The 26,482-nt window shown below is 39.1% G+C and overlaps 1 protein-coding gene across 3 annotated transcripts in view; it reads right to left on the bottom strand.

Annotated features, from left to right (window-relative positions):
* CCDC186 (coiled-coil domain containing 186) overlaps window positions 1–26,482 on the bottom strand; it is a 49,664-nt gene that overhangs the window by 8,357 nt on the left and 14,825 nt on the right. For all 3 annotated transcript variants that reach the window (XM_008270533.4, XM_008270534.4, XM_070057188.1), the window contains exons 3-13: window positions 24,708–24,834; window positions 18,491–18,619; window positions 12,810–13,022; window positions 11,815–11,934; window positions 9,147–9,251; window positions 8,392–8,490; window positions 8,163–8,249; window positions 6,942–7,084; window positions 3,402–3,657; window positions 1,991–2,180; window positions 731–811 (exon numbers count right to left, since the gene is read on the bottom strand). In XM_008270533.4, the coding sequence (XP_008268755.2) occupies window positions 731–811; window positions 1,991–2,180; window positions 3,402–3,657; window positions 6,942–7,084; window positions 8,163–8,249; window positions 8,392–8,490; window positions 9,147–9,251; window positions 11,815–11,934; window positions 12,810–13,022; window positions 18,491–18,619; window positions 24,708–24,834 (1,550 nt within the window). The remainder of the gene's footprint in view (window positions 1–730; window positions 812–1,990; window positions 2,181–3,401; window positions 3,658–6,941; window positions 7,085–8,162; window positions 8,250–8,391; window positions 8,491–9,146; window positions 9,252–11,814; window positions 11,935–12,809; window positions 13,023–18,490; window positions 18,620–24,707; window positions 24,835–26,482) is intronic.

Below are 26,482 nucleotides of genomic sequence, written 5' to 3'. Positions count from 1 at the left end.
ATGACAGTGTTCTTTAAAAACGTGTTTAAATTTTGAGAGGAGAAGAGACAGAGTAAGAGAGCTCCCATCTACTGGTTTACTTCCTGAATGCCCACGATGTCTGGGACTTGAGTAGGCTGAAGCTGGGTATCAGGTACTCAATTCAGGTCTCCCACAGGAGTGGCTAGGACTCAATTACTTAAGCCATCACCTCTGCCCCCAGGGTCTGCAGTAGCAGAAGGCTGCAGTCAGGAACTGCGCGAGGCATGAAACCCAGGCACCCAGGCACTCTGATACAGGGGAGGCAGGCTTCTTAACTGGCATATGTTTTAATACTTCAAAATGAAACAAAACACATCAACACTTTTTAAAACAAAAAAGTGTTAACTTTGTAATTAATGACTAAATAACAACTGAAGCCATCAGGTTTTTTGTTTTTGTTTTTTAATTTTTACTTGATATCTAGAGTTAGTCAGTGAGAGAGAGAGACAGAGAAAGATCTTTCTTCTGTTGGTTCACCCCCCAAATGGCTGCTACGGCCGGAGCTACGCTGATCCGAAGCCAGGAGCCAGGAGCTTCCTCCTGGTCTCCCATGCAGGTGCAGGGGCCCAAGCACTTGGGCCATAGCAAGAGAGCTGGACTGGAAGAGGAGCAACCAGGACTAGAACCCGCAGCCCATATGGGATGCTGGTGCCACAGGCGGAGGATCAACCAAGTGAGCCACGGCGCCGCCCGCTATTGGGTTTTTTACCTGATGAACTAGAACGACTCCCCATGCTGCTGACTTCTTTATCATAGTTTCCAGTCTCAATCTGTTCTAATTTTCTTCGTGCTATAGGAAAAAAGAAATGTATTACTTGGACAATTACCAATACCATTTCCTCCATTTCATCTCTGATTTTAATTGATAAAGTCATTTAGACAAAAATGACAGGGATATCAGAAGTGCTTCAATACATACTTTATAGACAGAAGGCTACAAGCATCATTCATGTAAAATGACATTTAGAAATGTTCAGGTCAAATGCAAAACATAAAAACAACATTATGATAATTAATACTGGCATCACTATGTTACACTGAACTACTGAACTAAACTTTTGGAGTCTTAAAAGATTTAAAATATGCTTCCAGGACCAGAAATTTCCCTTCAATTACATCTATAAAAACAAAGTGAATTTTTATAGCAAACACTCGGTTATATTCATATTAAGTAAATGCTTAAGTCTTGTATTATATTTTACCCTATTTTCACACGAAGGAGTAGGGGATAGCAGAGACTAGGAGGTTGAAATATGTCTTACTCATCCTTGTATCCCGAGCACACAGTATAGATCCCCTATAATTGTATGAATTTTTTCATGAAAGAAATCTGGGTTCCAGTTCTACTTGTCAATTGTTGTACCCAGGTAATTTATAATTCTTTTGGGTCTATGACCCCAGATATGGGATCAGGTCTCAGGGAATTTGAAGTTAAATGTCAGTAAGGTAGGATCCAAGTACCCTAGATGCTATAAAAATCGATTTACAAGCATGTGTATGGTGAAAATAAGAGAACATTTATTTATATGTTTAATTAAAATATATATTTTATATTTCTATTTTTCATGCTTTTTTACATAAGATTAATTATAAATAAACATATATAAATTGGAGAATGAACTGTTAAATAGCTTTTACTGACAGTAGCATGTAATCAAAGTTTACACCTTGCTCTCGGCCTTTTGGCTAAGATCAAGTGTAAAGAAGTTTACAACCTGCTGTCCTAAGGAACTTTCTCAATTCTCACATTTTGTGTTTTGTGAATAAATACCATTTAGTATAGAAGACAGACTATTCATGGAACTGTTAAGTTTAGCAATGTGGTCTATGAACATTAATACATTAAAAAGAAACATACAGCTCTTATCAATGTGTTAGAACCCAAAATGAAATATATTTTCTCCATAAAAATTTTTAATGATTCAGAGAGCAAACAGATTCCAGGTCTAAGTGTGGAAGCACCTTTTACCTTGCTGAAGTTGTTTGGTTAGGTCCTTGACACTGGAGGCATGTTTACGTCTCTGAGTTACTAAGTCATCTTTCAGCTCTTCCACCTGGGTACTCAAGGCTGTAACTTCTGCCTGCCTACAAGTGAGTTCAGCTCGCAGAGTCTGCACCTCTTCTTTATGCAGTTCTTCCTCCTTTAACAATCGACTTTCCTGAACAGTAATAAAATAAAAAGCACCAAACTTAATATTATTCTTAGTTTAAACCTTCAGACTATACGGGCTTTGAGACTAAAGGTTCTACTGTCTTCACTCTTTATTGGGTGGTATTAACTGAGCTCCTCCAAATCCTTTCATGGCAAGGCGAGGGGATATAGGATCGACTATGGCACTCGGTCCACACAAAATACGTGACACAGCTCTTTGAACTTTGGGCTGAAGACTCAAATTGTTATTTTTTGTTTAAGATTTTATTTATTTATTTGAGAGGCAGAGTTACAGACAGAAAGAAGAGACAGAGAGAAAGGTCTTCCATGCACTACTTCACTCCCCAAATGGCCACAACAACCAGAGCTGGGCTGCTCCAAAGCCAGAAGCCAAAAGCTCCTTCTGGGTCTCCCACGTGGGTGCAGGGGCCCAAGCACCTGGGCCATCTTCCACTGCTTTCCCAGGCCACAGCAGAGAGCTGACTGGAAGTGGAGCAGCCAGGACATGAACTGATGCCCATGTGGGATGCTGGCACCCCAGGCTGAGGCTTACTACTCCACAGCACCGGCCCCTCAAATTGTTTTTGTGAGGAACTGTAAGACTTCTCTAACTTTAAACTACTAAACCATTTTTAAACTAAATAAAAACTTAAAGTATCTTTTAAAAACATAATGATTGTAGTTACAAAACACAGTTTTCTTCTTTTTTAAAAAGACTCATTTGCTTTTCTGAAAGGCAGAGTTACAGAGACAGACAGACAAAGAGCTTCATCTGCTGGTTCACTCCCCAAATGGCCACAATGGCCAGGACTGGGTCAGGATAAACCAGGGAGCCTGAAACTCCATCTGCGTCTCCAAGTAAACCAGGGAGCCTGAAACTCCATCTGCGTCTCCAAGTAGGTAGCAGGGGCCCAAGCACTTGGGTCATCCTCTGCTGCTTTCCCAGGTGCATCAGCAGGCAGCAGCTTAACCTTGCTATACTACAATGCTGGTCCTGGTTTTCTTGTTTTTAAAAGCAAAATAATTACTTCAAGGAGAAATTTTATTAAAAATAACATCATTTAAAAGGAAAAACTGTCATGTCTTACAGCATCTGCAATTACCAAAAAGTAAGTGCCAATAGGAAAAGAGTTTAAACCAAACGTCACTACCTTTTTATGTTGCAAGGAAAGTTTAACTTGCACTTTTAGTATGCTGTGTTACGAGTAAAGTGCACGCTGATACTCACCAGAGTACTGTTGGTCTGTTTCATTTGTTCACATTGGCTCTGTAACTGATTCTCACTACAGGAAAGTTTATCAAATTGTGACTGCAAGGCGCTGGACTCAGACTGAAGCTGTGCATTCTTACTGGTGAGCCTTTCTGTAAAAAGCAGTAGCTCAGATTCTCTCTTCCTACTGCCTTCAATGTCTTTTTGCAGGTCATTAACCAAAGAATTAAGACTTTCCACTTCTTCCTTCAAATTTTCAATTTCTTGGTTACCTCTAAAAAACGAAGTTTATATTTAAGAAAAAAATTACAATGTATTAATGGCTTGGGAATTTTCATCTAAGGAAATCCTTTATTAAGGTATTCATTCATTTTATTTTATTTATTCATTCATCCAAATATTTATTTTATTCATTCATCCAAATAGTTATGAATGCCCAACATACACCAGGAACTAACAGCCAGGAATAAAAGAGAGCAAGATCAACAAGGACGGAAACTTCACGAATGTGATAAAACATTTATGATGAAAACACAGAGCAGGTTGCTTAAACTAGTCTAAGTGAGGCTCAAACCAGCCCTGAAAGTAGGATAGTAAACAACTCAGGTTTCTAGGCCACCGGGTTTCTACCATGACAGTTCCTCCCTGCCGCTGTAAAGCAGTTTCAGTATGTGAAACAGAAAAGAATGAGTGTGGCTGCTTAGAAAAAAAAACTTCATTTACAAAAGAGCTAACAGGCTGGATCTGGCTCATGGCCATCATTTGTTGATCCCTGCCTGACCCACAGGAAAAGCAGAAGATAAAGGATGTTCCCAAGAGAGAAACTGGCATGCGGTAAAGCCGGGAAGGGGCTGAGAGGTGGCCACAGATGTTCAGTATGGATACAGATATGGACTGCTCCGTATCTGCCATTCTGAGCACCTGGCACAGGGTATGATATACAGGAGATACCCTGTATATCATTAATTAATCAGCTACAGGTGAAATGCAAGAGTGACGAAGAGGAAGGCATTTAAAAAGCAAGGGACAGGTTGTTAATCTTAGTGCTCAAGCAATTTGAAATCACCAGGCAATCTTTGAGGCAATGGGAAATCACTGAAAAGTTCTGATATTTCCTTTTCAAAAAAGAGTAAGCCAACTGTAGTGAGGCAAATGGATCAGGGAGAAACCAAGAAGAAAAACCAGTTTATAAGCTGTGGCAGTCTTCCAGATGAGAGCTGATAATGGCTGGACTGTGGCAGTAGAAGTCAGGATGTAAAAAGTAAATAGACTTTGACATCTATTTAGATAATAAATAGCATCACTAATACTTTGTGACTGGTTCAATGCATAATGGAAAGGAGGGCAGAGCCCAGCATGGTCCTCAAGTTCTTGCTTTAGACAGTCATATATGGATATTACACTCACCACTTACAAACCTGAGAAATATTTGTAAGAGAGGAACCCACTCTGGACAAGCTGAGGTCTGAGGTGTCTTTGATATACTTGTGTGTTTACAGCTCAGTAAAAAACAGCTGAGGATGATGACTCAAAGGTCCTGCAGCATGCTCCAGGAAGCACTGGGCTCACTGAGGGCTGTAATGTAACTAGAACAGAAGGCAGCTTTCTGACAGGAGCAGCCCACTAAGGAGACAGACAGAGAATGAGTGGAAAGCAAGGTGGGAGGAACACCCGAAAGCCATGTCAAAGCAACAGGTCACATCAAGAAAGACCAGTGGTGCTCAAGGACACCAAAAGGTCAAGGAAGGCTGGCTCTTGCCCGAGATGTGTCTACTACGTTTCAGGAAGCATTGGCAGTTTTCAGTGGAATGTGGGTTAGCAGCTAGAATGAAGTACAGAGGAACAGAACAAAGGAAATGGAAAAAGGAGAATGATACAGACGAATCTGTCAAAAGTCTGGCTAGAAAGGGAAGGAGAAAAATAATCTGCTTAGGGAAGGTCATAGGAGTTTTGAGTTTTTAAAACTACAACTATAGTTAGGGGCTGATGTTATGACGTGGTGGGTAAAGGCGTTGTCTGAGATGCTGGCATCCCATATAGGTGCCAGTTTGTGTCTGGGCTGCTCCATTTCCCATTAGCTTCCCTGCTAATGGCCTGGGAAAAGAGACAGAAGATGGCCCAAGTATTTGGGTCCCTGCCTTCCATGTGGGACTCAGGAGAAGCTCCTGGCTTTGGCCTGGCACAGCACCAGACACTGCAGCCATCAAGAGTGTGAACCAATGGATGGAAGATCTCTTTCTCTCCCTCTCTCTTTAACTCTAACTTTCAAATAAATAAATAAAAATCTTTTAAAAAGTAACTGTATTTAAAGATAAAAAGAAAAAGTAAAAGAGAGGTCAAAGGATGAAAAAGGAGTATCAAGAAAGGCCCTGAAGGGCCAGCACTGTGGCATAGTGGGTTAAAGCCCTGGCCTGAAGTGCTGGCATCCCGTATGGGCACTGGTTCTAATCCTGGCTGCTCCACTTCTGATCCGGCTCTCTGCTATGGCCTGGGACAGCAGCAGAAGATGGCCCAAGGCCTTGGGCCCCTGTTCCCACGTGGGAAACCCAGAAGAAGCTCCTGGCTTCAGATCGGCAGAGCTCCGGCCATTGCGGCCATCTGGGGAGTGAACCAGCTGATAGAAGACCTCTCTCTCTCTCTCTGTTTCCACCTCTCTCTGTAACTCTGTCTTTCAAATAAATAAAAATAAATCTTAAAAAAAAAAATAAATAAATAAAGGCCCTGAGAAGGCTGAAGAGCTGGGGAAACACAGCAGCAGTGTAAAGACTGATGAATTGAGAGAGGAGTAGGGACATTCCTCCCATAATAGAAGCAAAGGAAAGAATGGCTCCAGATGTAGGCAGTTTAAAGGATTGACAGCTTCCGTTTTTTCCGTAAAGAAGTCATCACGTGCCAACAGCAAACAATGATAGAAGGGGAAGGTTGGGGGTGTGAAGAGGCTGAAAGGTTTGAGACAGATGCAAAGAAGATGGAGGCAGTGGCTCTAGGCACATGTGGCAACATTACAGGTGCACTGATATTGCTGGCAGAGGTTAGTGACTAGCCATTTATAGCAGCATCAAGCTGGATGATGGTGAGGATTTCTTAGCTACACTCAGAAACTTAGCTATTGGTGGGGTGTAGGAAAGAAGACACTGTATTTGAATTCAACCCAAATTCAGGCTCTGCCGAATATTCAGTAAAATGGTTTCATGAGAAGCCAAAGGATATCATCAACTCTTGACCTCCAAGCTACATTCATGCAAAGGTCTTAGAATTACCCTTTTGAAAAAAAATTAAGTCCTGTGCATAAGAAATCTGAAAAGCACAGAATCTGAAAGAACAGAATGGACAAAGAAACTAAATCATTATGTCTTGTAAGTTCTTACTGTCAATGTTTAGGAAATATAAACCTTGATTTCTAGAAGTTACGATGGGAATTCAAATGAAGAGAAATTTAAAACTTTTTAAGTAGTAAAATTATAAAAACAGTTACTGAATGCAATAATTTCATTTAAAAATAGAATCTTGAGACAGAGTAAGAATCTGGTTCATTAACAGAGGTTGTTCATTTTATACCTTTGAAGTTGTTCCTGTATCTGATCTGCAATTTTCACTTTGTCCAATAAATTTTGAATTTCTGCTTTTTGTCGATTGATAATTTCCTTGTATTTTGATAATTCATCTTCTGTTCTAAATCGTTCATCTTCTAGACATTTTACCTAACAAATGATCATAACAGAGTTAAATCATAAACAGTATTTTCTTACTCCTTACAAACTTTGTCATATAGTGGCTATACATTAATAACCTAAGCTGAATTATATGGCATTATTAGTTAATATGAAGAAAAATAAGGTGAAGTTAACATCACTGGAGTTTAGTCTTGGATTTCTTATGATTTAGTTTTGCAAGTTTTAGCATGTCACATATTTTTATTCAATCTCTAGTTCCTCATTTAAAAAAGAAAGCTGCTATCTTGCCAGCCTACCCTAAGGAAATGACATGGAGAATAGGAAAGTCTATGAAAGACTGAAAATTATTAAGGGACCCTAAATTCAAGGTACTAATTTTAAAACCTATTTCTAAATAAATGAGTGACACACAGTGATAATATATCATATTCATATTAAAAGGGATGCTATTCTTACAATAAAGACTATAAGAACAGAAAAGAATTTACTAGCTTGTTAGAAATTAAAACTATCCATCCAAGACAGGGGTGGGGAAACTTTTTTCTGCCAAAGGCCATCTGGATATTTATAACATCATTCATGAGCCATTCAAAATTATCAGCTTAAAAATTAGCCTGCTACAGATTTGTTGAATTTCAAGTGCCACCTGTGGTCACTTTGGCAGGGCCAGACCAAACAATTTTTTAAGCCTTATACAGCCCAGGGGCCAGATGTTCCTTACTTGATAAGACTATTACATAAACCCAGAAGAAATACAAAGAAAGTCTTCCTATTATTTTCTGACAATTATAGCGCTAAGGTCCAATTATTCTTCCAACTGATTTGCTGTAAAGACTGTCTTCAGGTAAGAGGCCCAAGGATGAATTATAGATAGCAAATGTGCTACGAAATAGGAACTTCTGGCCCAGGGCCCAGCAAGGAAGACATTTTCACTTCAACAAAAACAACTGATTATGCTTCTAGAGAACTGCTACTCTACTCCTCTGAGTTCTTGTATTTTGGAAATTTTTGTACATAAATATCCTTCCCCATTACTTTAAACATCAGAATACAAAATTAAAGGCATTTACCCCTCCTCTGGAGTCACAACTAAAGATTTAATTACCTTTGTTCTCAGTGTTCGTAGCTCATCCATACCCTCCTTAAATGTCCTCTTCAAATCTTCTAGTTCCTTTATTTTGGCATGATGCATCTTTTAAAAAGTTTAAAAGAAACCACATGTCACAATCCACTAAACTTGCCTTAAAATTGGATGGTAATAAATACTCATTATTTCTCTTTATTACACAAATATCCTAGATAGTGTAATAAATACAAAGAGCAAAACTACTTACCTCTAGCTGGTCAGATTTTTCTTGCATTTGTTTTTCAAGTTCTCCTTTTGTGACTCTAAGTTTTGCATCAAGCTCATTTGATTTGATTTCTTCTGATTCCTAATGAAAAAGAAACGAAAAACACGAAAATTTCTAAAGTTTTATACTTAGAAAGGTAAAGAAAGCTTTGCAATTAAATTCACTAAAGTGAAATACAGAGCTTACGTATGAAAATTAAAAAGACTGGGGGATGGGTGTTTGGCACAGTAGTTAAGATGCTGCCTGGAATGCCTGCATCCTACACTGAAGTGCCTGCGCTTGAGTCCTGGCTCTGCTTCCACTTCCAGCTTCCTTCTATGGCATCCTGGGAGACAGCAGGTGATAGCTAGAGCTCAGCTGTTGCAAGCATTCGGGGGAAAAAATCTGTAGATGGAATCTCTGTCTCTCTGTCACTGACTTTCAAATAAACATAAATAAGTAAATATACAAATGCAAAAATAAAATTTAAGATGGTATTTTATCAATTCTCTATGAATAAGAATAGTACACTTAAGATATATAATGTAATACCTACAGAATAGTTTTTAAAATTATACATTTCCCTGCAACTGTCTGGTATTTTTCTAGGTTTGTGTTTTTTTTTTTTGCAAATTTTTCTAGTTAGAGCCATTTAGGTTGTAGCTATTTTAATATAGGAAATAGCCTTCATTCTCTATTTCAAATATTGCAGATATACAAATTTAATGAAACAATGGTATTGTTTGAAAATTTAATACCTGATATGTTTTTATCATATCCTGACAGTTCTGTCGTATCTGATCTGCTTCCTCCTTTGCTTGTGTTAACTTTGTTGTTGTTTCTTTGAGTTTATCTTTGGTTTCCTGTATGGAGAAAAAGACAAGACATAAAGTTGGCCACAGCGATGTGAAGAATGTTAAGTTTTTGCCCTAGGACTGCCACTGAGGAGTCCTATATTCTAGCAACATTATTATATGTCTACAAAAAAATGAAAATGGTCTACATACTTAACTAATCACTAAATAAAGTTAAATTTATAAGAGCTTTCAATAAATTCTAGAAGTTACAAACCTGACAAAAAGCATAAAACAGTTCTTTGAGCACCCACATAAAAGACAATCCTTTGGTTTACGGCTGTGGTGTATAATAAAAACTAACTTTTCATAGACTGATGCTGCAGTTTCTGTTCTTACCTTCTCTCCTAATTGGGAAATTCTGAAGACTTGGAGGCACTACTCTCATCAAACCCAATTACTTCTGCTTGTTCTACTCTGCAGCTACTGCTTCAGTCCCAACCACCCTCAACTCCCTGAATATCCTTCCTCTGAGCCAGTTTTCTCCTCATCCATCCATCCTTCTTTATTGTTCTTTGACTGTCTTTCTACCACTGGGTGATTTTCCAAGACAGAACCCTTGTCCTTCGATTCTTTTTCCATAATTCTTCTTCAGAGAACCAGTGCAGTGCTCTGGTTTGGGCTAGCATGTGGATTTCAGAGCAGAGTTTAGGGAGCACCTCCTCCTAGTAACTTCCCTTCAGAAGGGAACAGATGCTGCCTCCTTAACTTTGCAGATTTAACCTAGAGACACCCCAAGTTCTAAGAACTGCTATACCACACTTACATGCTATTCTGTAAGTTATCTGACTCCCCAGTTAAACACATAGTTTCTCAGCAACAACTAGCTCTACACTTGTCATGTATTAATCATTTGATTAAGACTTGGTGAATTGGGTCCAGTGCTGTGACGTAGTAGATTAAGCCTCTGCCTGCAGTGCCAGCATTCCAAACAGTTGCTGGTTTAAGTCCCAGCTGCTCTTCTTCAGATCCAGCTCTCGGCTAAGGGCCTGGGAAAGCAGTAAAGATGGCTCAAGTGCTTGGGCCCCTGCACCTGCATGGGAGACCTGGCGGAAGCTCTTGGCTCCTGGCTCTGGATTGGTTCAGTGGTAGCCATTTGGGGAGTAAACCAGCAGATGGAATGGGAGACCTCCCTTCTCTGTCTCTCCCTCCCTCCGTCTGTAACTCTGCCTCTCAAATAAACAAACCTTTAAAAAAAAAAAAAAAAAAAAAGACTTGTCGAATTAATGGAGGAATAACTAATACAAGCCTTCTGCTCTAGATAGGTTGGTCTCCTCGAACACTACTCATCTCCCACCCTTCCTTCTTGCTGTTCCTCACATGGACTGCCTTCCTCTGATCTCTTGAACCATTTTATCCATGCTTTGCACACTTTCTTACACTTTTTAAAAATGAATCTATCGGGGCCGGCGCTGTGGCATAGCAGGTAAAGCCATACAGTGCCGCATCCCATGTGGGCACTGGTTCAAATCCTGGTTGCTCCACTTCCAATCCAGCTCTTTGCTATGGCCTGGGAAAGCAGTGGAAGATGGCCCAAGTCCTTGGTCCCCTGCACCCACGTGGGAGGCCCAGAAGAAGCTCTGGGCTCCTGGCTTTGGATAGGCGCAGCTGCAGCCATTGCGGCCATCTAGGGAGTGAACCAACGGATAGAAGACCTCTCTCTCTCTGCCTCTGCTCTCTGTAACTCTGTCTATCAAATAAATAGAAATAAATCTTTAAAAAATGAATCTACCATTATTAGTTATATACTTTCAGTTGCTAATCTTTAATAGTAACTGACTTGCACTGAAACCAGTATCTCTTTCAAAATAGAAGCAATAAGTTAGATACTTTTTCAAATACTGATTTTTTTAAACTATACGACTCGGTGAGAAGAGAAAAAGAGGAAATTTACCTGTTTTTTTTCCCCCTCAACTATCATATTATCAATAACTAAAACAGCTTGGCACATAGTAGGTACTTACTTCATTCACTCAAAAATAGCAACTGAGGGACTCCTATATCCCAAAGAAATATTTATTAAATAAAAGGAATGTCTGAATAAAGGAAAACTGAGAATCACACTGAATGTTAAGGTGCCAACTGGCTTCATTTATTCCTACACTCAGTGTTCACTGAGCACCTACCATGTACCAGGCATTCTCCTTTGCCCTCAGGAAATAGCCTTGTAAGAAAGCAGACAAAATCTTTACCCTCATAAAGCTGATGTTCTAGTGATAGAGATAAATACTCGATAATAATATTCCTAGCACCACGGATACTTTTTAATATTCCCAGGGTCTATTTCAATTTTTATAACCTATATATTCTCCTCCTTCCACTGATGATGTTTAATTCTATATTCCAAAAAATGCCTAAAGGCAGCAGCAAACTCAGGTGTTGTAAACAATGAATGAAAAAATTCAATGCTATCTTTTATATAGAAATCATACAAGGAAATTTCTTTTGAGGAGTTACTAAATATTCAAGTCCAAGCTATTCTGCAAATGTTGCTAAAGTAAGCTCCATTCCTCATTAATGCATTTGCTCTTAAATACGTCTAATCATTGATCCAAAGCGCTGCAGTCCTTACCTTGTGAGAATCCATTTCAGCTTTTAATTTGTTTTGTGCCCACTTCACTTTAATGATGTGAGAGTTGATTTCTTCCTTTAATTTGTCTACTTCTCTGATGAGTCTAGTCATTTCCCCTTCCTAAAATGATATCACCAGGTCAGATTTTTCGCTTAACCAATCAACTAATTATTTTTGTATATTTTATACTCCTTCAAAGTAATCACCACAATAATATTGTAATTCAAAGGCTGGTACACTAAGGCCCATAGGCCATAAAACTGATTTAAAGTTCAAATGATAAGAGAGCAGTAAAACCTAAATCCAATGAGCAGACAGGAAGGATGACTAACATTCATATTTTAACCACCTGAATGTGCTGTGCAAATAAGAATGCTTTTATGATTCTTTAACTGTGTGGCATTAAGATGAACTAAATTAGTTTTACCCAAAGTTCTGAGAACAAAGATAATCCTGCTGAAATAATAACTGAAAAAATAGCATTCATCACCAAGAAATGATAACTGGAAATACAATCTTGTCATGCAGCTGCCAGGTACAGAGCAACAGTTCTGAACAGGTAGCTCAGCAATTCAATCTCCATAGCCAAAATCAAAAGAGGACATGTTTTTCTGCAAGAAATACACACTGTTCTTTGGTAAGTTCTACATTAAGATTTTGATCAAATAATAGTCTGGCTCGAAAGCTAATCACAACTGAAACTACTATGTGCATACTTCACCAAAATACAATCTTCATTTGAGACTCTGGTTATTCTATTATACAGAGTTTTTAAAGAGATATATTAAGAAAAAATTATCCAATAAACATGGGCCCTTTACTCATCTTTTCCCCAGCAAACCTTTAATCAGGCAGGTAAACACTAATGCTCTTAGAAGACAAAACTAACAACTTCATGCTCGAGTGTTTTAACAGTGCTACATTATGAGTATTTAATTATACAGGAAAAGCAAAGAGAACAAATATCAAACAAGGTACAATGGCATGAGTTATACCTTTGTTTCATACAGCTGGTGCAACCGGCCTTTCTCCTGAGAAAGCTGTTTAATTTTGTTAGTGTTCTTCTCAAATTCCTTATTTGCATCTCTAAGTTTTCTTTCAAGTATCTCTTTTTCCTTTCGAAGGTCTAAAGATTCCTTCTCACCTCTTACATACTTCATTACCATTGCTTCTTTTTCTTGGCGTGCCTCTTCACATTTCTTGTTGGCCTTTGAAAAAAATATTACCCAGCATTTATACAAACTATTTTTCAAATGAAAATACAAAAAAAATTTTTTCTAAAATATTATGAATGCATTTTTTGATTGTTGCACAGCACTCCCAGGATTTGTGCCATGAAATTTTTAAGTGAAAGAAAATACTCAAAATTATAGTTTTGTGAAGTTCACATGATTATTCAAAATTTTCTGTTAGTATAAGCTGGTATTCCATATTATGAAATTTCACACAATGAAAAAATTTCTACAGACAGCCTGTGTTAGTAGTCTGTTGTAATGAAATATCTAATATTTACTTATAAAGTAAAGAAATTTGGGGTTGGCCCTGTGGCGTAGCAGGTAAAGCTGCCACCTGCTCCACTTCCAATCCAGCTCTCTGCTATGGCCTGGGAAAGCAGCGGAAGATGTCCCAAGTGCTTGGGCCCTGTATCCACGTGGGAGACTCTGAAGAAGTTCCTGGCTCCTGGCTTCAGCACAGCTCTGGTTGTTGAGGTCATCTGGGGAGTGAACCAGTGGATGGAAGACCTCTCTCTCTCTCTGCCTCTGCCTCTCTGTAACTCTGCCTTTCAAATAAATAAATAAATCTTTAAAAAAAAAAAAAAGAAAGAAAAGAAAGAAATTTACTTGGTTCACAATTCTAGTGGCTGGAGGGTCCAAACAGCCGGGTACTGGCAGTGTGGCAAAGGTCCCTGTCTCTCTCAAAACACAGTGGAAAGGGAAATGGCCACCAACAGGACCAGGCAGGTGGAGTGGCCTCCCTTCATAACAAAGCCCTGTCACAAGCACTCATCCCTTCCAAAGAGGGCTCCATTTGACCTATTTCCCTTCCACAAGACCCTGCCTCTTAGTTTCACCACCTCTCAACATCCCACCAAGAACCAAGCTTTAACCTTTGGGGGATGTGCTCAAAAGCCATATTCAAATGGTTAAATAAATTCATAATTTGCCAAGTGTAACAGAACACGAAATACACTTTATAAAAGAGGGAACCCCAGACTTCAGGGATTTTCAAGTATCTAGTGATAAAATATCAACTGAAAATCCAACAGAATTGAAGAGAGTAACTATTAGAATAGAGTTATGGGGCGGGCATGCGGCACATCGGATAGCTGCCACTTTGGACACCTCTGTTCCATACTCGAGTGCCTGGTTTGAGTTCTGCTATGCTACTTCAGACACAGCTTCCAGCTAATGAGCACACTGGGAGGCAGCAGATTATGGCTCAAGTACTTGGGTCCCTGCCACCCATGTAGGAGACCCAGAATGAGTTTGGATTGTCCCAGGCCAGGCTAATGTGAGTATTTGGGGAATGTACCAGTGGTTGAAAGATGTCTTTCCACCTCTCTCTCTCTCTCCCGCTCTCTGACTTTAAATAAGAAAAGAAAGTATTTAAAAAAATACAGAGGATATAGCAAAAACTCCTGAGGACTTGAAAATGTGCTTGTGGACAAGGAATGAGAAAATTATACTCAAACTGGCTAATAAAACTAGTTAGATTTTAGACAGATAAAAAACTGGACTGAGAAAAAGTCAATTAATAGTTCAGTATCAATTTCAAAAGAAACATGGTTTCATGGTAATTTGATGTTCAGGTTACATATTAGGTTTGAGAACACAAAGAACAAATCACAGCTTCTGGAAGAGCTTACCACCTGGTGAGAAAGACATAAACAGACACTGTAATATAATATGATAAATTCTAGTGGATCTATACACTTTGAAAAGTCCTTTGAAAACACAAAAATACATTCCCTGGAAGGAACTGACAGGAAGGATAAATGGTGCTAAACTTGAGCCAGATGTTAAAAGTTAAAAAGGATTCATGGGGGCCAGAGCTGTGGCGCAGTGGGTTAAAGCCCTGGCCTGAAATGCCAGCATCCCACATGGGCGCCCGTTCTAGTCCCACCTGCTACTCTTCCAATCCAGCTCACTGGTATGGCCTGGGAAGGCAGTAGAGGATGGCTTGGACCATCCTTGGGCCCCTGTACCCATGTGGGAGACCCGGAGGAAGCTCCTGGCTTCGGATCGGCACAGCTCTGGCCGTTGAGGCCATCTGAGGAGTGAACCAGCAGATGGAAGACCTCTCTCTCTGTCTCTACCTCTCTCTGTAACTCTTTCAAATAATAAAAAAATAAAATCTTAAAAAATGATTCATGAGAATTCAAGGAGTGAGTCAAAGAAAGGAACTCAAGGTAGAGTGAATACAATGTGCAAATACCTAAAATCATGAAGCAGCATGACATATTTTATGGATATCAGGTCATTTTACAGGGTTTAATTTTGGTGTTTAGTTGGATTGGGCAGGAAACAGTCACAAAAACAAAAAGAGGTGGAGATTGATCCCTAAAGGAAAAAAATCCTCATGTCATACTGATCAGTTTAGATTTCACTCTACAGACAATGGAAAGTCAAAGATGGATTCATAAATCAGAACCTCTCACTGCATATTTTAGTAAGATAACCAGTGGCAACATGAAAGCGTCACTGAAGTTGAGACAGAAAGCAGAACAATTAGAAGAATGACAATTAGAACAGACAAGATGAAATACTGTGAAGGTCTGGACTAAAGCCGAGAACATTTACACCAGGTAACAGCCCTGTCATTCAAAGAGACGTTCATGGAGCAGTTACAAAGAATCACCTAGGGTGTTTGTTAAAAGCTCACATCCTTGGGTCCTCCCCTAGCTAATGGCCACACCTATCTAGAAGGGTCATTGGGAGTATTCAACAAATAATCCAGTAACTGTTATTCAAGCTGTTGTACACAGTCCATTTGTAGCATAGAAAAAGAAGATGAGTCACTTATGGTCTAGACTTATTTTAAGATGTTTATCATTGAGTTAAAGATCAAGAAAGCATGAATGAGATAATCAACAGATTCAATAACTTGGTAAAGCTAAGATAAAAGATAGGTAGTTCCACTTCTTGAATTATGGCAGTTAAAACCTCCTCATTCACTCATTCAGTACACCAAAACTTTAGATGAAATGCAGTAATTGTTTTTATTTTATTTTATTTTATTTATTTATTTATTTATTTTTTGACAGGCAGAGTGGACAGTGAGAGAGAGAGAGACAGAGAGAAAGGTCTTCCTTTTTTTGCCGTTGGTTCACCCTCCAATGGCCGGCGCGGCCGGCGCACTGTGGCCAGTGCATCACGCTGATCCGAAGCCAGGAGCCAAGTGCTTCTCCTGGTCTCCCACGCGGGTGCAGGGCCCAAGCACTTGGGCCATCCTCCACTGCACTCCCTGGCCACAGCAGAGAGCTGGCCTGGAAGAGGGGCAACCGGGACAGAATCCGGCGCCCCAACCGGGACTAGAACCCGGTGTGCCGGCGCTGCAAGGTGGAGGATTAGCCTATTGAGCCACGGCGCCGGCCGCAGTAAATGTTTTTTAATATACGGTTTGTCTTACAAGTATGAGAAATTCCCCAGGATTAAAAAATCTAAGACAAAGAAATCCAGAATGGTATGCCAAAGATGAAACTCTCATCACCCTGTAGACATTTTTCAATTCTAGACCATGAAAGGGTACAAGTGGGAGGACTTGTCATAAAGTCCCCAAGAATTTATAAAACAGGTTTATTCTCGTGTTTGAGGCTCCCACTCATTCCAATTATTCAGTACATGAAACAGGGAAGTCTCAAGCCAGCAAATGAAATTGTGGGTGTTATCAGTGTGTGTGCATGAACATACATACAAACATACTGGGAATCTCTTTTGAAATAAAACTTGCTAGGTTTGCTGACTTTAGGTAAAAGGTGTTGGTTTTACTCTTCTTTCATCTTCTCTACAGATTTAAAATTTTCAAGAAGTTAGAATGAGAAGTTGGGGGAGGGGAGGAGAAATGAAGATCTACAAATAATTAAATGGAATAGTCTCCAAAATCTACTTCAATAATATTTACCTCTTAGGGTTGTTGTGAAGATTAAAGAAGTCAAAATCTGTATAGTAGTCTGAATGTGGCCTGACACATAGCTGAAGCTGAATACATCAGCCACTATCATATCATCTACACCCTTCATCATTACGGAGGAAATACACACAGTACAGATAATAGCAGGTGGCAATTTCTATTTTTTAAAAAATGGCTGGAGAGAAAAAGGGAATATACACATGCTTTTATATGAAACAAACACTGCAGAAAAGATATATAAGTAACTGGCACCAGAGGTTTACCTCTGAGAAAGAGGGAAATGTTTGAAGGTGACTTTGTTACTGTTTGAATTATGCACAAATAACTACAATTTTGCTTTTGTTTTAAATATATAATAAACTCCAGAGAACTAAAAAAATTAGCTCAGTAGGTTATTCTAATTATCAGCCATGGTTGGGTCCATGAAAGCCAGTAATTTCTTAAGTTCATAGCCTCTATACTTCCCTTCAATTAGTAAAAATGGTTGAGAACTGATCGCATGAGTTTTAAATATGATGTTTCTCATGAAAAGATCAACAATTTATAAAGGCTCACAGAAATGAAGGCTTAAAATAATCTGTTTCTTAAAGTTCTTCTAGCACACCACACCTGGTGTGGTAGGAGATTCAGAGTAGAGAGGATGGGATCCGCCTCCCAGTGTAAGCAGTTAATCCCTTCTGCTTCTACTCATGCTGAGGACCAACTGTTGGTTAAGCATTGGCTAGGTTTTGTGGATACAGAAATGAATTCAACAAAAGTGTCATTCTTAAGGAGTTCAAGCAAGTAATAATATAGAAGTATTACTTAAAATAGCTTCTTCTGAGATCATATGTACCAACTCAAAAAGATTCCCAAGGTGTAGTATGTTGGAAAAACAAGGTTACAAAAAAAGATGCACACACAGTAAGTTGCAATTGAGCAGGGAGAACATCTACACATATTGCTGTAGCTCGGATATGGTGTAAGTGTGTTTCCCCAGAAGTTCAAGTGCTGGAAGTGTGGGCTCCAGTGAGGCAGTACTGAGGCTAGTGCAAGGTAATTAGTTTCCAGTGCAGGGCTGGCACTCTCAGAAGGGAATAAAGCAGGTGCCATGCGACTACAGGAGTTTCCAGGAGAATGAGTTGTTAGAAGTGAGCCTGGCACTTCTTCTGAATTCCTCTTCCACCCATGCACCACTGGCCACTCTCTTGCTTATGTTCCCACCATGACGCCTTCCACCATGCTGTGATGTAGCAGATGCCAGCACACATCACCAAAATATCAGTAACAAGCTATGGAACAAAAAAACTGAATATAAAGAGACTGGAGGCAGGGAAGAGGCAGCAAAGAGGGACTTCTCCCCTGCCAATATACTTCCTAAATCTGTTAATTTTAAAATGATTGGCATATCTTACTTTAGCATTTTTCAAGGCTAATTTTCATAATAAATAGAATTACTATTCTTAATATATCTCTGGAGTTCAAAATAGTCTAAAAGTACTTTCATTCTAATATATGAGAAAGAGCCACCACAGTGTCAAGTTAATGACAATGACATGAAAAATACCTGTTCCATCCGTTGGGCCATCTCTTTGTGTAACTGTTGAATTGCATTTTTAGCTGCAGTATCTTGAGCTATTAGTTTATCTTTGGAAGCTTTAACTTCTTTATTTAGTTCCTCTATTCTTGATTCTAACTGTAAAGAAAATTAATTCATGGTTATTTATAGCCATACCAAACAGATCAACAATACCTATGTAAATAAACACAACGTAAATAAGCCTAAGGAACCTAGTGAATATACTTCAACCACTGAAATCAAAACTAACTACCATTCTCTCTCACTCGGTAACTGTTTCTTTTTTAAGATTTACTTATTTATTTGAGGGACACAGTTACAGGCAGAGAGATCTTCCATCTGCTGGTTCATTCTTCAAATAATCACAATGGCCGGAGCTGGGCCGATCCAAAGCCAGGAGCTTCTTCTAGGTTTCCCATATGCATGCAGAGGCCCAAGCACTTGGGCCATCCTTCACTGCTTTCCCATGGAGCTGGATCAGAAGTGGAATAGCCAACTTGAACTGGTGCCTATATGGAATGCCAGCACCACAGGGAAAGGCTTAATCTACTACACCATGGCACCGGCCCCTGGATAACCATTTCTGTAACTCACTGGAATTCAGTCAGTATACATCTGAAGACATTCTGATAAGTTAAGGTGTATATGATAAGCCCTTAGTGCATCCATTCATTAAGGAATAATTTAAAGAAATAAAGTAAAATAGAATGAAAAGCTTAAATGTAACATTAGAAAATATTCACTTATTACAAAAGTAAGCAGCAAAGAAACAGAGATACGAGATACACAAAAAATAAAAAGTAAAATGAGAGACATAAATCCAACCGTCAATGTCATTATATGAAAAGAGTAAATAATAATATCAAAAGGTAGAAAATGACAGAATAAACAGAATCCAACTATATCCTATTTATAGGAATCACTTCAGGTTCAAAGAGACAAACAGGATAAAAAAAGATACAGCATAGAGCAGCAATCATAAGAAAATGAGAGTGCCTATACTAGTATCAGACAAAATAGGTTGAGATGAAGAACGTTCCTGGGACAGGACTGACTTTGTGTAATGGTGGGTTAAGCTACTGCTTGCAACACCAGCATCTCCTATCTGTTCGAGTCCCAGCTGCTCAATCCACTTACCATTCAGCCTCCTGCTAAGAGGCCTGGGAAGGCAGCAGAGGATGGCCATAGTCCCTGGGCCCTTTTCATTCATGTGGGAGAACAGGATGGACTTTCTGACTCTTGACTAGAGCCTGGCCTGGACCTGGCTGTTGCGACAATTTGGGGAGTGAACCAGCAGATGGAAAAATTTCTTTCTCCATCTCTCTGTCACTCAGCCTTTCAAATAAATAAATAAAGTTTACAACAAAATGTTACTAGAGGGGCCAGCATTGTGGTACAGTGCGTGAAGCCACCACTTAGAACACTGACATCCCACATCAGAGTGTCTATTCAAGTTCTGGCTGCTCTGCTTCAAATCCAGCTCCCTGCTAATAAGCCTTGCAATGCATCAGATCACTGCCCAAATACCTGGGTCCATGCTACCCATGTGAGAGACCTGAAAGGTGTTCTGGCCTCCTGGCTTTTGGCTTGGCCCAGCCCCAACTGTTGCAACCATTTGGGAAACAGATGGAAAATACCACTCTCTCTGTCCCTCCCTTTCTCTTTCTGTCACTTTTTCAAATAAATAAATAAATCTTTCAAAAAATGTTATGGAAGATGGTCATTTCATCATTACAAAAGGATCAATTCAGCAGAAATAGCTACCAAGTATAAATACACAGATACCTAACAACATAGCACCAAAATACATGCAACAAAACTGATAGAAATGAAGGGGGAAATAGACAAACCAGAAGATTTTTATACCCTACTTTCAATAATGGATAGAACTATTCAAGAGATTAACAAGGAAATACTCGAACAGCACCATAAGGCAACTGTATCTAATATATCTTGTATAACACTCCACCCATCAGCATATATTCTCATGAAGTGTACACACGGTATTTTCCGAGACAGGACATATGCTAGGTTATAAACAAACCTAAAAAATTAAAGATGGGACTCCTAGAAAGGAAGTTCTCCAACTACGCTAGAATGAAATTAGAGTTCAGGAACATAAAGAAATTTGGGAAATCTACAAATCTGTGAGAATTAAAAAGCACAGTCCTAAATAACCAATGGGAAAAATCACAAGAGAAACTGGAAACTAACAAGTAATGAATGAAAAAGCTCGAATATGCCTAACATCTAGCAACCTGGCACCTAAAGCAATGTTTAGAGAGAGAATTACAACTACAGACTAAAAGAAGAAAGAGCTCACAACAATAACTGCATTTTAATCTGAGGATCTTGGAAAATGAGCAAACTAAACCTAAAGCCAACAGAATGAAGAAATTAAAGAAACAGAATAGAAAAACAAGAGACACTTGACAAAAATAAAGAGCTGATTCTCTGAAAATAACAAAACTAACAAATCTTTACCTACATTGAGAAAGAAGACTTAAATAACTAGAATCAAAATGAGAGAGACACATGACTAGTGAACTCAGAGAAAGCAAAATGATAATGAACACTATGAACGATTTAACTGAGATGGATGAAATGGACAATTTCTAGACAGACACAAAATGGCAAAACAGGCTCAAGAAGAAACAAAGATCTGAATAGACTTATGAAAAGCAAGGAGATTGAATTAGTAATTAAAACAAAATCTGTTAACAAAAATCTAGTCACAAAGAAAAATTCAGGTCGGGGGGCTATATAGGTAAATGCTACCAAATATTTAAAGAATTAATTCCAATTATTCACAAACATCCTGTCTCCATGAAAAGAAGGAATGCTTCCAAATTCATTCTATTCACTCCTCAGTATATACCAAAGAGAGAAATGTCCACACACAAATTTGCACGTGAATGTTCACAGAAACATTACTCACAAAGGTAAAACAGTGGAAACAACCCAAATGTCCATCATTTGGTGAAAAGATAAACAGAGTTGCTATCTATATGGCAGAATATTATTTGTTAAAAAGAGATACTGACGCATACTATAACTTGAATAAACTAAAACATTATGTTAAGTGTACACATGTGTTTCATTTGCGTGAAATGCCAAAAATAGGCAAATATAAAGAGACAGAGGGTCTGTCACTTCTCAGGGGTTAGGAGGACAAGTAACATTTGAAGGGAATGAAGAGTGACTACAAATGGGTGCAAAGTTACCTAAACATTACCTTATAGTACATATGTACTAAATGCGCATTCAAACAAAATTATCTAGAGCAAAATCACCCAATAGAAATACAAACCATGTTTATATTTTGTGGTAGTCACAATTTAAAAAGGTGAAATAGTTTATTAAATCCAATATATCAAAATATTTTTAATATGTAATCAACATAAAGAACTGTTGTATTGTAGTACTAAGTCTTCTAGAATTAGGTATGTATCTTCCATTTGCAGCACCTGTCAATTTAGTCTTGCTACCTTTCAAGTGTTCAATAGTTACATGAGGCTAGTGGTTCCTACACTGGACAGTGTATATCTAGAGAGAAAATTAAGAGAAAATTCTGCTATCCTAGTGTTCTGTTTAGAAGTCTAAAGTTCTCTCTCTTTGTCTCTCTTCCTCTCTCTGTGTAACTCTAAATTTCAAATAAATGTTTAAAAATAAAAAAAGGTGAATCCATCTTCTCTTTAATCATCTCAGGAAGGGAAGAGGTCTGCTTCCATCTCTCCTGTTCATGAAACGCCTGGTCATTAGCGTGACCAGCCCATCAAAACACAAATTCAGTATTTCATTAAGGCTCCTTCACACTCCAACCTAAGACTGACTTACACGGGATGGCACTGGAGCACATGAAAAGCAGGATTAAATACTGTACATAAAATCCGACAAGTACAGTCACCTTCCAATTATGGAAAGGTATATTAAATACATGGAGGCATAAGTAAGTGAAAACTTGGTTTACTTTTTTATTATTGCCAATTATTGAGTGTTATCTTTATTATGTTAACTTCTGTGAAAGATGAGAATCCGTTTAATTCACAGTCCACAAAAGAATGAAAGCACAGAAAGATGAAGAGCTGCTCAGCCGCCTGTCTCAATGTTCAGTGTGCTGCTCCTCGCATCATTAAAAACAAGAGAAAAGTCAAGGATGGGGTAGGGAAGCCAGGTAGCCAACACATCTCATGTATGAAAGTCACCTTCATGGCAAATTGATCTTAAAAACTGCTCTGGGGCGGGTGCTATGGTGCAGAGGGTTAAAGCCCCAGTCTGCAGTGCCAGCATCCCATAGGGGCGCCGGTTTGAGCCCCAGCTGCTCAACTTCCCATCCAGCTCTCTGCTATGGCCTGGGAAAGCAGTGGAAGATGGCCCAAGTCTATGGGCCCCTACACCCATGTGGGAGACCCAGAAGAAGCTCCTGGCTCTTGGCTTCAGATCAGCACAGCTCCAGCCATTGCGGCCATTTGGGGAGTGAACCAGCGGATGGAAGGCACCCCTCCCCTGTACCTCTCTGTAACTCTACCTCTCAAACAAATAAATCTTAAAAAAAAAAAAAAAACCTGCTCTAAATTTGTTACAAAAATACTTAGAACCACACTGAACAGTAAAGTTAAAGATATTCTAATGCCAGACTTTAAGGCATCTATTACTTCTTTTCTTCATTGGCAGAAACAGTTTAGCTGACTGTGGAATCAGTCTTTTTGGTATTTTGAACATAATAGGTTATGTTCTATTATAACATACTAGAAGTCCCACAGATCATAAAAACATAAATTTACAAAATGATAATAACTCAGGCTATGATTCTCACTTGGTAAAAGAGAAATACTAGGCAATTCTCTGCATTTAAATATGATTACCTTATAGAATTTCAGTGTATACCAATTTTCATAAATCAAAGCATGGTCTTTAAAGTTTTCTGGTTTTTGAGTAGTTGTAGGTCAGGAAATCTTTTTGATTTCTCATGTCTTTTCATGGTGTGATACTTCACTTTTTATTATAGCATTACCCATTGCATAGATGTAGCATAGTGTATTTATCCATTCACCTACAGAAGGAAATCTCTGTAGTTTCCAAGTTTTGACAGTGATGAATAAAATTGCTATAAACACCCATGTGCAGGTTTTGTGTAGATATTCTCTTTTTTTATTTTTTCTTTCTTACTTTCTTATTTTTTTTAATTATCTTTTCTATGTGTAGAGATATTTTCAACTCCTCTGGGAAAATACCAAGCAGCACAATTGCTAGGTCATGTGCTGGAGGTTGGTACAGAAGAGATGCCATTTCCAATGATCATAGATACGATCCACAGATGCATGAATACTGCATGGTAGCTTCAAAAGCAAAATGAGGGAAAGCCGGGGGCCAGTGTCCTTGATGACCTGTTATATGCAGTAGGAGGTCTGATGGAGCCTCTTATCTCAACTGTGTTGAAGGGTATGACCCCAGAACAAACCAGTGGAGCAGTGATGTGGCCCCTACGAGCACCTGCAGGCTAAGTGTTGGTGTGGCAGTACTTAGAGGCTTTCTTTATGCTGCAGGTGGCCAGGATGGTGTGTCTTGCCTCAACATTGTTGATAGGTGATTTTTTTTTTTTTTTTTTTTTTACAGGCAGAGTGGACAGTGAGAGAGAGAGAGAGAGAGAGAGAGAAAGGTCTTCATTTTTTTTTTTTTTTTTACAGGCAGAGTGGACAGTGAGAGAGAGAGACAGAGAGAAAGGTCTTCCTTTGCTGTTGGTTCACCCTCCAATGGCCGCCGCGGCTGGCACGCTGCAGCCCGCGCACTGCGCTGATCCGATGGCAGGAGCCAGGTACTTATCCTGGTCTCCCATGGGGTGCAGGGCCCAAGTACTTCGGCCATCCTCCACTGTACCCCCTGGCCACAGCAGAAAGCTGGCCTGGAAGAGGGGCAACCAGGACAGAATCCGGTGCCCCGACCGGGACTAGAACCCGGTGTGCCGGCGCCTCTAGGCGGAGGATTAGCCTATTGAGCCGTGGCACCGGCCCAGAGGTGATTTTTTAAAAGTCATTTGCAAATTTTTTTGAAGGGCATATAGGACAGTTTTAAGAAAACTACAGCTAACTTTAGAACAGCAGGGGATCCACTATTTGGTGAATTTACCATAGGCTTCAGAAAAAGTTTTCAGTTGATCTTAAAGTCTAGAAAGACTAAAAATATTTTGAAGATTTCTGGCTTTTACCTGTTTAATTGTGCTCATATGTTGCTTCTCTGTTTCTGTCCTTTTTTTTAATTCTTCTCTGAGATTATCTTTTTCCGAACAAATATCTAAGATGAGCTCCTGGTGCTTCTTATTTTCTTTTATTAACCTAAATATAAAGAGGGCAGTATAAGCAAAACATAATTAATAATGGAGATAAAATGAGATGTGGAATTTAATCTTTTCACAGATTAGGGTGTAGATACTTGGGATTATAAAAAATTAAAATTCCTAGGTAATTGTTTTATTGTGATACATGATATTTTGCAAAACATTCTCTAGTCAATCAGGCTATTGATTTTTTTCCTAGAAATTTGTGTATTTCAAATCAAGAAATACATAATCAAGTAAAGAAAACCACATCCCTTTAAGTCTTAGGGGTTTGTAATCTCAATTATGCACTACATCGTTTCAGCATTGGAACCCTTCGGATAAGTGGTTCTCGACCAAGGGCTGTTTTGGTTGTTAAGAGGGGTAGGGGTTGCTGCTGGCACCTAGTGGTGAAGGCCAGGGTTGCCACCGAGCATCCTGCCACTGAGACAGTCCCAACAGCCACAAAGAATCATCTGGCTCAAAACAGCAACAGCGCTAAAGCTGAGAAATCTCATTCTAGAGTCTGAGACTATTTTAATGATGTTCGAATCATTATAGAAGTGTAGTCAATGTACAACAAAAAGTTTAAGCAGCAATTTCATTTTTAGTCTCCTAGAAGAAGTGAAATGAGATGACCTGAAAAGTACTCAGAACTGTAAGATGCCTATGAAAGTTAACAGCTAGTAATTTAGGATTATTAATAGCAACATCTTTTACCTAATAGTTATTACACACTATTTGCTAACTTGGGCTGAAATGCATTATTTCACCTAATATTCAAAATAAGTCTATGAAATTATCATTACTTCTATTTACTAATTTTTAGAAACCAAGCATAATTAATGCCTAGAATGTGTTCCAGGTCACACAGCTAGTAAGCGGCTGAAATGAGTTTCGGGTCCAAGCCTAATTCCAAAGCCCAGACCTTTCCACTTGGAAGGCCACTCATTCACAACAGATGCTTACTGGTAGCTACTACGTACTTCCTATTCTACATATGGGGCACATGTTAGCCAACAGCCCCTGCTCTCCCAGGGCTTACGTTTCAAGGGAGAAAACAGACATTTAAAAAATATGCATGTATAGAATTAGTCCTATTAAGAAAAACAGATCAGTGCAAGCAGACAGAATGACTGAAGCTGAAATCTTAGATATGATAGTTAGGCCTCTCTGCGGAGGTGAGAGCTGAGCACAGGAATGCAGGGAGGCAGCATCACACACGTCTGCCAAAGAGGCAAACATAAAACCAAGTTTATTCGAGCATTTTATAGCACAGCACTCTCACTTAGACCATTTATATGATTAGAGTGTACATTCAATTTGTTATAGAAAATTACTTGAAATACAAGAATTCTGGCTATAGGAAGGGGAAGTGAAGAGCATTTATTTATTATTTATATGTCAAATGCACATCCTATGCTCTGCCAACTGTTTTCAGAGGGCTGGCTGGGAACTTGGACAATATGGAGCTGTGTTAGAAAACAGAAGAAAAGAAGCAGAGTAGAATGATGGTTGCCAGGGCTCAGGGTGAACGGGGAAACAGCACTCAGAGAGCACAGACTGTAGTATGAGCAAGTTCTGGGGATCAAAGTACATCATGGTGATGACAGTGACTGATGTCATCTTGTATACTTGAAATCTGCTGAGAACAGCCCTCACATGTT

This window comes from Oryctolagus cuniculus, chromosome 15 (assembly GCF_964237555.1).
Source record: "Oryctolagus cuniculus chromosome 15, mOryCun1.1, whole genome shotgun sequence".
Classification (NCBI taxonomy): domain Eukaryota; kingdom Metazoa; phylum Chordata; class Mammalia; order Lagomorpha; family Leporidae; genus Oryctolagus; species Oryctolagus cuniculus.
Note: the sequence above shows the minus strand (reverse complement) of the source record. Positions and strands in the feature narration are given on the sequence as shown.